We start from the raw sequence: 10,883 nt of genomic DNA on the forward strand, positions 1-10,883 counted from the left end.
AGCAGGACAGGTCAGGGCTTTGACTCTCATGCGGTGATGGCAGGTCCATTGCAGCGGGTGCTGCTCCTCTGGGGGCTCAACAGCCCTTCTCAGGTGTTTGCTTCCATGCTGGTCCCATGCTGGTTCCTTGCAGGTTCCTTGCCCTTCCAGCATCAGCTGTGGCACAGAGGTCTGGTCTGATAGGAAGTGTGTCTGGGTATCCCTGTGGTTACAAGGACAGTGTGTGTGTGCCAGTCCGACTGCTGACACCAAGAGATGCTGGTGACTCCAGTAAGGTGTTCAGTGGGACCTTCATGCAGTACTGTGGCTGTTGCTCAGCCCTGTTTGCCCTGAGTGCTGCCACCTCTGTGCCACTGCAGCTCCTCGTGCCACCACAGCTCTTTGTCAGCAGCCAACTATAAACAACGAGCACAGGCTGAGGTCGGCAGGGCCCTAATCCCTTTCCCTTGTGTCTCTTTCCTCTCCAGTCGGACCAGGAGAGTTGTAATAGACCTTCTTACTAAATTAAATGTAGAGGCTGCTCCTCCAAGGCACGTTTCAGTTCAACCGTAGTGTTTGATTTCCCAGCCACAGCAGTATCTTTGTCAGCAGCCAACTATAAACAACGAGCACAGGCTGAGGTCGGCAGGGCCCTAATCCCTTTCCCTTGTGTCTCTTTCCTCTCCAGTCGGACCAGGAGAGTTGTAATAGACCTTCTTACTAAATTAAATGTAGAGGCTGCTCCTCCAAGGCACGTTTCAGTTCAACCGTAGTGTTTGATTTCCCAGCCACAGCAGTATGGTGCCTCCAGGGAAAAAGCCAGCTGGGGAAACTTCCAATTCCAATAAAAAGTGTAAGCGCTATTTCAATGAGCACTGGAAGGAAGAATTTACCTGGCTGGAGTTTGACTATGAGAGGAAACTCATGTTTTGCATAGAGTGTCGGCAGGCGCTGGTGAAGAACAAGCACGGTAAAGCAGAGAACGCCTTTACCGTGGGCACCGACAACTTCCAGCGCCACGCGCTGCTGCGCCACGTCACCTCCGGCGCGCACCGGCAGGCGCTGGCGGTGAACCGGGAGCAGTTGGCCTTCGAGACCCGTGTCCACGGCCACCCGGAGCTGCGCTCGGCCGTCAAGGTGGAGGTCAACCCAGCAAAGGTGGCCGTGCTCACCACTGTCTACTGGATGGCGAAGGAGGAGATCCCAGATGAGAAGTGCTCCTCCCTGCTCGACTTCCAGAAGTTCAACCTGTGCCAGGCGCTGCTGGCTGCGGAGCACGGCGAGCGCTACCAGCCCGGCAGCGTCAGGGAGATGCAGGTGTGTATGTGGAGCAGGGCTCTGTGGCTGCTGCGGGGCCAGGTGGTGCCACCAGATGTGGTGAGAGCCAGGAGGGCCAGAGCTGGGTGCTGCAGTGGTGGACATGAGCTGGTGTCCCTGGTGTGCAGGCAGAGCTGGGCTGGGCAGGAGCACCGGCAGCATTTGCTGATGGGCAGACCTCTGTCCCCATCCTTGGGCAGGGACCTCTGTCCCCATCCTTGGGCAGGGAAACAGGCCCCGTGGCACCAGGACGTGTCTGTGCTGTGCTCGGGGCCACCAGCCCAGTCATGCAGCCAGGCTGTGCCAAGGGATGACCAGGACCCTCAGGGGAGCCGGGTGATACTCCTGTTCTCCAGGATTTTCAGTGAGTCTGAAAGATCCTCCACACGGAACACTTTGCTGGTGTCATTCCCTGATTTGACAAACCAGGAGAAGGTGATGGGCTGTGTAGAGGAGCCTGGGCCTCCTGGCTCTGCATGTGCTTCCAGACATGCAGGGAGACTGGGAGCATCCTCTCCAGTTGGAGCCGGCTGGGTGCCTGAGGCATAGGAACTCAGGAGTTCAATTAGCACAGGAGCTCTGTGGGCTTTTCCTCTTTTGCCCTAAAATGAGCAATCAGAAAAATCAAGTAGCCAGAGACCTTAGAAAGGATTTTCTTAATTTTACAAATGCTACATGCCTGTTAAAATCATATTAATTTTTTTAGTGAGTCTTGGCTGCATGCCAGGCTTTTTAGATCTCTACAATCCCTTATTTTGCTGCAGATAGACTAAATCCACTAATTAGATTTCTCAGCCTGAAGTGCTGCTTACTGTGTTCACACACCAAGGAAGTTTTTCCTTTCACATCGGAGAATTTGCCTGAAATGGGGAGAACAGAGTAAGGAAGGAAGAGATGCTGGGAAGTGTGGCTGCTGTTCTGCCCTGGGCTGGGCTCCTGGAGCACAGAAGCGGTTGCTGAAGTTTGACCAAGGGCAGCAGGGTTCAGCCTCTTGCCTGGCTCTGGGCACAGGCAGGGCTGGGGGACAGGGCTCAGTGCTGCCACAGTTTGGGCTTCAACCCCAGCTCAGGGACCCCTGACCTCTCCGCAGCTTCATTCAGTGCTGGTGCCACAGGCCAGAAGTGGGAGGAAATGGGATATTGGGAAAAAAGACTGTCTGAAGTTTGACCAAGGGCAGCAGGGTTCAGCCTCTTGCCTGGCTCTGGGCACAGGCAGGGCTGGGGGACAGGGCTCAGTGCTGCCACAGTTTGGGCTTCAACCCCAGCTCAGGGACCCCTGACCTCTCCGCAGCTTCATTCAGTGCTGGTGCCACAGGCCAGAAGTGGGAGGAAATGGGATATTGGGAAAAAAGACTGTGATTTCCAGCCTGTGTATGTGCTGTATGTACAGCTGGCTGAGGGGTTCGCTCCACCCAGCACCTCGTGCCACTTTTGGGGAGCTCTGGGAGCCTCGTGCTGCGCGTCTCCTGGTGCTTTGAAGTTCATTTGTGTTTCTTTCTCCTCCCCTGCCCCGTGCACCTCCTTTAACTGGCTCAGGCAGCGATCGCCAGGGTCCTGCACAACGAGGACAGGCACAGGATAAAAGCCTCGCCCTTTGTCGGGCTGGTGGTGGATGAGACAGTGGATGTCCTGGAGCGCCGCAGCCTGGCCATGTTCACCACCACCGTGTCCCCCTGCAGCGGGCAGACCTCGGCCACCTTCCTGGGGAGCTTCGAGCTGCTGGCTGGGGAGGCTGCCACGGTGGCAGGCAAGGTGGGCGAGGTGCTGCGCTCCTTTGGCATCCCCACCATGAAGATCTCCTGGCTCAGCGCCGACAGCGCCTCGCTGGTGGCCCAGCGGCTGAGCGGGGTGGGGGCGGCTCTGGCCTCTCCCTGCCCGCTCCCACTCCTCATGGACTTGCACTGCCTGTCCCATGGGAGCTCCCTGCTGCCTGCCAACAGCATCCTCAGTATTGAATACCTCCAGGAATATGAGACCACAGTAGATGCCGTGTACAGGCTCTACTCCAGCTTCAGTGGGGAAAAAAATGGCCTGCAGGAGCTGCGGAGCGTCCTGGATCTCTGTGAGATAGACCTCGGGAGCCCCAAAGCCATCCACTGGACTTCTGTTTTCCCAGCTGTGGAAGCCATCGATTCCTCGTGGCCCACACTGGTGCTGCTGCTGGAGAGCGAGGCAGAGCGGTCGCCCGTGGCCCACGGCCTCTGCAAAGAGCTCAAGAAGTTCCAGTTCGTGGCCTTCACCAAGATTCTCCTGGACGTCCTCCCTATCTTCCAGAAACTCAGCCGCTTCTTCCAGATCGAGGACTTCGACCTCTCCATCCTGAAGCCCATTGTCTCTGCCACAGCCACCACCCTGCAGGCCCAGAAGAGCACCAGCGGCCAGAACCTCCAGGAGTTCCTCAACGAGATGAACGAGCACCCACGGGATGACCGGGAGGATGAGAGCCGCCTCTACTACAAGGGTGTTGAGCTGACCAACTGCTCCAAGGTGCACCTGAAGCACTTTGAGCACCTGAAGGAGAACTACCTGGAGAGCGTGCGGGGCAACCTCCTGGACAGGTTCCCCAGCAGTGTCCTGGAGGCCATCAGCTCCTTCTCTGCCATCTTCAACCCCAAGTGCTACCCCCAGTCTTTGGAGGACATTGGCAGCTATGGGGTCAGCGAGCTGAATTTCCTCCTGCAGGCTTATTCCTGGGTGGTGGTGAGCGAGAGGGCCCTGAGCGATTTCCCCCTCTTCAAGCGCATCGTCTTCAGCCTCAGCCAGCTCTCCTTCAAAGACCTCTGTGTCAAGCTGGTCTACAGCAACTCTGAGATGCACGAGCTCTTCCCAGACTTCGCCGTCCTCGCAGCCATCGCCCTGGCCTTGCCGCTGGGCTCGGTCCTCGCTGAGAAGATCAGCCGGGGCCGGGAGCTGCTGAAGCGCGGCCGCCTGCGCCACCTGAAGGACGAGGGTCTCTCCCACCTGATGAAGATCGCCATCGACGGGCCGGCCGTCAGCGAGTTCGACTTTGCCTTGGCCATCGAGTGCTACGAGAGCACGAGGGACTCCGGGTTCCTCGTGGCGCAGGTGCAGTGAGGGGCAGCCGGGTCCCGCGGGAGCCCTGAGCGCCGGGTTGTTGCCACCTTCCCCATCGCTGGTCACTGCTGGGTGGACGCTGGGGCAGGGTGACCTGCTCCACGTGAGGAAGAGGAGACGGGATCCTTCATGGAGCAGTGCCAGTCCCACCACCACCCCTCTCTTATCCCCCAAACATCCATCTGACTTGGCCAGGATTTGGAATGTTTGGGCCACCTGAAATCCCAGATTGCCTTGAGTTTGGGTTTTTTTCAATGATTTATCATTCTTTGGTTTTAGGGAGATGAAGGCAAATCTCTTCAGCTCAAATGTCACTTTGCCTTGGCACATTGATACCCAGCAGCTTTTACCTAATACTCTGCAAAAATACCTGATTTTTGTTGTTTTGGAGCCTTGAGGAGGAGTGCAGAAAAGGCAGCACATCTTTCTAGCTCTGTGGCCTGCCCCAAAATGCCCAGCAGTGTCTTGTGGGTGTCCCTTGTGCACAGAGCAAAATATTTTCAGCAGTGGCATCAAATCATGGTCCTTTCAAGAGCAAGTGAGTTAGAGAATGGTATTGTAACCGCCAAGGAAACGGTGACTTTAAAATGCATCGTTGTGTATATATGTGTATGTGTATATATATAAAAAATATATATAAATATATATATTAAAAAGGTCTATCTTAATTTTCCTAGTGTTTAAAATACAAAGATACCTAGAATTGCTTTTTTTGCAATGACAGAATAAATTATAAGCTGGGGTCCAAAAGTACTAAACAGCGAATTCCTGGTCTTTTCAAAACACCATCACGTACGTTCCCTCCTCACCCTGAGCTCCCAACCACCTTTCAGGAAAAGAGTCTTTTAACATCTGATTTTTTTGACAAACCAGAGTTTTTCAGCTGATGGTTTTGCTTTTCCTTGTGCCCTGAAGGGAGTGGAGCCATTGGGAGCCCTGTGGGGCTGCATGTGCCAGAACAGTGACCAGGGTGGGCAGTGGTGGCACGTCAGGGTGTCGTGGTTCTTCTCTGGTTTTAGCACAGAGGGTTGTTTCTGTCAGTTCTGTTGGGGTGGGTGAGAAGACCTTTGGACCCACTGGACTCTGCAGTAAAGCCACAGCCACAGCCTGAAGCATTGAGTCAGTTTGACCCCCAGCACTGGGTCCTCCCATGGGATTTGGCTCTGCTCCACTCCTGGGTAAGTTTGTGTGGACACCGGGTCCATGTGCAGCAGGATTTGGCCTCAGTGCTGATGGTTGGTCCTGTGCAGTTGCCTCCAGCTTGGACTTGTGCTGGAGCAACATGGTGTGGTGGAGTTGGGCTGGCTGCTCCCAGCCAGCCTTGTGCTTGTGGTGGTGGAGAACAAAGCCAGAATTTCTGTCCTCGGGGCTGGTGGCAGGTGTGACTGCTGGTGGCTCAGGGTCTGTGTCCTTCCAACTGGTCCATAGGGGGAGATGCTGGGTTGATGGCAAGTGTTGGGGTGAAGGCAGCTTGCTCCCAGGCATCCCCAGTTCAGTGTGTGGTTCTTGGTGTGCCCTGGTTCTGCCAGCCTGGCCTTGCCATGGGCTGCTGGCCCAGCTGCATGGGTGGAGGAGGCAGCTGTTGGAAGCTGGAAATAGGAGGATTTAGCAGGATGATGCTCACAATGTGCACCATCCGCTGCGGGGGCCGCGGAGCAAACCTGCCGTGCTGGGGCGGCCGCAGCATCGCTGGCAGATCTGTGCCTCTGGGTCCGGGTGGGATTTGCTGGCTCTGGGAGCTTGAGGCTGCACAGTCTGCTCAGTATTGATGATTCTAAAGCCAAGCTGGAGGCACTGGGGAGGGTTGGATGCTGGGCAGTGTGGGGGCTGCTCCAGTGCTGCTGTCGTGGTCCAGCACGGTGACCAGAGGGTTGCTCTCCATGGTGACCTTTGGCATCAGGGAGCGCACACTTGTTTCTAGATGCTTGGAAATAGCTGGAGTGAATCAGCCCGGTGCTTGGCCGAAGACAAAAGCTTTAAAGCCTCGGGTAAGGAATTTGAGACACCACTAAAACTTGCCGAGAACACCTACCAAGGGGGAGGGAGGGAGCCCGGCGGCTCCTGTGCAAGTAAACAGCTCCGTCTCCATCTGTCCTGGGCAGACTCGGTGCCAGAAGCTCTGGCGAGGCAGCCGGCGCCTGCCAGGATGGGTCCTTGGCAAGTCCTCGTGTTGGTATGAAAACTCCCTGCGTTGTCCCTGCCGCTCTCAGAGGTGTTTGGAGGTTCACACCTACATAGTGTTAGAGCGCAACAGCTGCTCTGATCTGCCTCACCAGGGAGCAGGGAGAAAACCTGCTGCAGACACGTGTGTCCTCGCTGTGCAGGGCAAAGAGATGGGGGGACAGGCTGGGGACAGACACTGGACATGGTTCTGGGTGGGCTTGGTGAGACGAAGAGCTGAAACGTGGGTTTAAATTTCAAGGGACCCCTTGGAGAGTCGTGTGCCTGTGGGCCAGGAGCTGGGCTGGGCAGGGCTGAGCTGATGGGGCTGAGCCCCAGGCAGGGGGTGTGTGACATGGAGAGGTGATGCCGTGGGGCTCAGTGTCTTTTTGGTCAGACCTGGATGCCCTGCTAAGAAGAGCCATGTACCCCCCCTGCAGGGGGCAAATGGGCCCCCCAGGCTGCAGCAGATGCTTGTGCCAGGGACACAGGGCTCCTGTGCTCCCTTCCCCGTGCCAGTCTTGGAGTGCCCCATGGAGCCCCAAGCATGGTCCAGAGGGACCCATGGTGCCAGAGCAGCCACACTTGCTGCAGCAGGGGGTCTCCTCTGCCAAAGTGGGGGGAGAGACAAGGCCAGCGCCATGGGGGGGGATGGCCCCGCTCCTCTGCACATGTGGGTTTGCCATTCACCAGCAAAGCCCACCCTGCCCATGGCCATGCCTGTCACCTTGAGTAAGGTCGTGTCATTCTATACAGACTTGGGGCCCCTGCCACTCTCCCTGGAGCAAATCCCCTTAATTGAGTGGCTAATTAATACCTAAAAATACAGCCCGCAGCTGCTGCCGGAATCTGCCCCGCAGCAAAGGTATGGCTGAAGCTGCAGTGGGGTGGCCCTGTGACCTTGGAAGGTGCCCCAGGAGCATCGTGTGGGTGCCTGGGCAGCTCGTTCCTCACTGGGGAGCTCAGCTGGCCCCAGGGCTGTGGCCAGGTGGTTCATCTGCCCTCTCTCTGTGCACTGCTTGTGCTTTTGTGATCATCTGAGGCCCAGGCAGACTGAAGATGATGGTGGCCCTGTCCCTGTCCCTGTTGCTGCTGTCTCATGTCCCCTCTGGCCAAGGGACAGTGAGCAGGCCGCCTGCAGCCCAAGCCCTTTTGGTGCGGGGCTTTGATGAATCTGGGGCTTCCAGCCTCTCTCCTGCTCGTGGGGTCTTGTCTGCTTCAGTAGCAAAACCAGGGGGACACTTCCTGCCCCTCTGCAGGTCCTGTCTCAGCTTGGGCCCCTGGGCTCTCTCTTAATAGCCTGTTTCACCCCTGGGCTGCAGACCCAGGCCAGAAATGCGATTAATCCACAACTTACTGATGGCAGGGGCAGGCATGTTCGCCCGTTCTCTCTCCCCACCCCCCGGTGGTAAATGTAATATTTATTTGTTTGTTTGTTTATTTTTAAGGGCAGGGCAGGCTGGTGCTGACAAAGGCAGAAGCCCCAGGAATCCTGCCCCAAAGGCTGGTGCTGTGGCTGCTGCTCTGTGCAGGGTCGTGGCTGCGTGTGCAGGCTGGGGGTCCCTGGGGGCCGCCCCCCATCTCAGATGATTTGATGCAGAAATACTGTTTCACGCCTCAGAAGGTTAATTATGCATCGTTCACCCATTTCTGCTTGCTTTGGTTCCCTCCCTCGTCGCTGTCACTGTAATTTTATTTATTTATTTTTAAACAGTTTCACGAATTTCCCTTCTGGGCGACTCTGGAATTAACTCGATCAGCACACGCCCAACGAAGCAAAATGAGATTTTTCCCTGGGTCGCCCGGCCCGGGGACGGCGCCGGTGCCGCCGGGTGAGCAATCCCAGAAAGAGGTCGTTGCTGCCCGCGGGGTGAGCGCTCGCTCCTCCAGTTCAGAAAATCTCTCAAACTTTGCATTTCAGCTTTGTACCCCAGGTCCTGCACCAGCAGAGACTCAGGGTGCTGCTCAGCCGGGGCAGCCCGGCCCCGCGGTGCCCTCGAGGTGAGAAAGGACCTACAAATAAACAAGAAGGAACGTTTTCCTGATCCCTGTTCCAGGCAGAGGGAGCAGGTTCCTGAGAGGGGCTGAAGGAGACACGAGGCTGTGAGGGATATGAATGGGCTGTCATGGCTCACAGTGTTTTGGAACCTTTTCTTATTTTTTGTATTTTATTAATTGTTTTGTTTATTTTAACTTTTCCCCTTCCTCAGAGCTGTTCAGGTGCTTTCCCAGCGAGGGGAAACCTGCTGCCCTCGGGCTGTGGAGCAGGGTGAAGCACTGGGATGGGCAGGGGGCTGGAGGCACAGCCTCCCTGTTTGGCCTTCCCTCCTTCCCAGGGGGGATTTCTTTTTAAACAGAAAATGATTAATATTTTGAAATCACACACTGGTTTGTTTGCAGGGGATGATGTGAGGCAGCACCTGGGGCTGCCTGGGCTCCCGTGGGAGAGCCCAGGGGAGGGACCAGAGTTTTGATGCCTTTTGGAGGGCTCAAAGTGAACATGTGCCGTGTCCCCATGTGCCATGTCCCCCTGCTGTGAGCATTAATACTGTCTCTTCTCTCTGCCTGCCCAGGTCCCTCTGGACACAGCAGCCCCCTCTTAGCGTCGTTGCCTATTCCCGGCCGGCCCCTCCACCCCCCCTTGGACATCAAGCACTTTCTGACCTTCAGGCTCAACGGGACGTCACCGCTCAACCTCTTCCCCAACTTCAACACGGTGAGTCCCTGGGGGTGGGTGGGCATCAGCTGCTGGGTCCTTCCTCCCCTGCAGTGCTCCCAGGCTCCTAAATCCTATCAGGTAATTTCTGAGTTAATTACCAGGGTCTTTGGCTACTGGACACTAGTGCACCACACCCCTCCTGCCCTTAACTTGGAGCAGTTCCTGCCCAGCTGTCACCCTCTTATATCAAAATTAAAAAGATGGTTCACTTTAACAAAGATCAATTTGATTTTGCTCCTGGATCAATAGTAATAAAGTAGCTCTAGAGAGCAGTTAGTTAGTTGAAAAATAAACCAAGACAAGGAGAGGAAGAGAGAGAAGGCATATAAACACCCTAGGAATGTGGCTGGTGCTGGGAGGATCAGGTGAGCCTGGTCACTGCTGGACTTCTCCCACTGCCCAGATGGACTCAAGGCTCCCAACCTTGGACCACCAGACCAAGTGCTGGGGTTGTGCAATTGAACATATCTCTCCAGAGATGTTGTGTTCTACATCTAAACTGACACGGATGTGGCCAAAGACGACGGTATCTTGGGAGTGAAATGGTGTTTCCCCCCCGCCCTGTGCTGCTCTCCCCAGACTGGTCTCAGCTCAGCCAGAGTCTCCATCTCCCAGGCATGGCCCTCTTGCTGATAGGAGGGCTGGGATCCAGAAGCCCCTCTCTTGGTCCCTGTCCTGGTGTTTCAGCCACCTGGCTTTCCTGGGACATGGGTCTTGGTATGGCTAGAGGAGTGGCAGGTCCTGCTGTGGTGAAGGGAGCAGGACCAGCACAGAGGTAGGGGGGTGTTTCGGGGCTTGGTAAATGCCTGGTTTTATCCCTCATGAACCTGGAAACAAGACTTTCCTGAGCTCCCCCCCCTTCCGCTCACCAACCTTTTGTAAGTGGCTTTGAGATTAAATGTGCTCGGAAGGTGCAAATTATCGCCGAGATCTTCAAAGGCGGCCGCAGAAATTAAGCACAGGATCCCTGTTGCTGTTGAGTGGGATTCAGCCGTCTAACTCCTTTAAGCTCCTTTGAAATCCTGGCTCTGGCCTGTCTCTCCCCTGTGCTAACGAGCAGGAACACAGGAGAGGAGGATATTTTTGATGCCATTAAGGTTGCTGCGCTTTGTCTGGGCTCCTTTTTTTAGTTGCTGGAGTCAGTAGTGAACTGGAACCAGAGCCTGTTGTTTGTTCTGCTTGGCTCCCGCCTGCCCCTGCCTTGGCACGTGCTCTCTGGGGTTGTGTTGCTTTAAAAAACAACAAAAAATAATGTGGAAGACTGATGTGTTGCACTTGCTGGAGCTGCAGAGCCCTGTCGCGCCGTGTCTGGACTGGGTGGGAACTTCTCTGCCAGGAATGTGAGTTGAAGGCAGGGATGGAGATGCCAGAGGGGCTGTCCGGCCGGGCAGGCACCTGCAGTTCTTTGCTCTGAGCTCAGTGCAATCCCACCTGTGCTGCGGGCTGAGCGCAGCCCGGCCGGAGCGTCCGGGTGGGAGCTGCTCCTCGGAGGTGGGTTTGTGTCGGAGCGGCGGCGGGATGCGGGGGCTCAGCGCCCTGCGGGATGCGGGGGCTCAGCGCCCTGCGGGATGCGGGATGCGGGGGCTCAGCGCCCTGCGGGACGCGGGGACCCTGGGCCCCGCGCGCTGCGAGGG

At 56.3% G+C, this 10,883-nt stretch overlaps 2 protein-coding genes across 2 annotated transcripts in view; both read left to right on the forward strand.

The window, feature by feature from the left end:
- The window catches only part of ZNF385C (zinc finger protein 385C), a 53,766-nt gene that overhangs the window by 33,144 nt on the left and 9,739 nt on the right, over positions 1-10,883 (forward strand). The window contains exons 3-4 of the mRNA XM_009994196.1: positions 7,058-7,080; positions 9,071-9,246. Of these exons, the coding sequence (XP_009992498.1) occupies positions 7,058-7,080; positions 9,071-9,246 (199 nt within the window). The remainder of the gene's footprint in view (positions 1-7,057; positions 7,081-9,070; positions 9,247-10,883) is intronic.
- On the forward strand, positions 778-4,370 carry LOC104385680 (zinc finger protein 862). The gene is made up of 2 exons (XM_009994169.1): positions 778-1,296; positions 2,832-4,370. Exons 1-2 carry the CDS (start codon positions 778-780, stop codon positions 4,368-4,370), a joined length of 2,058 nt encoding a protein of 685 aa, XP_009992471.1.

The sequence above is a fragment of the Chaetura pelagica genome, unplaced genomic scaffold (assembly GCF_000747805.2).
Source record: "Chaetura pelagica isolate M959 unplaced genomic scaffold, ChaPel_1.0 scaffold963, whole genome shotgun sequence".
Lineage (NCBI taxonomy): Eukaryota > Metazoa > Chordata > Aves > Apodiformes > Apodidae > Chaetura > Chaetura pelagica.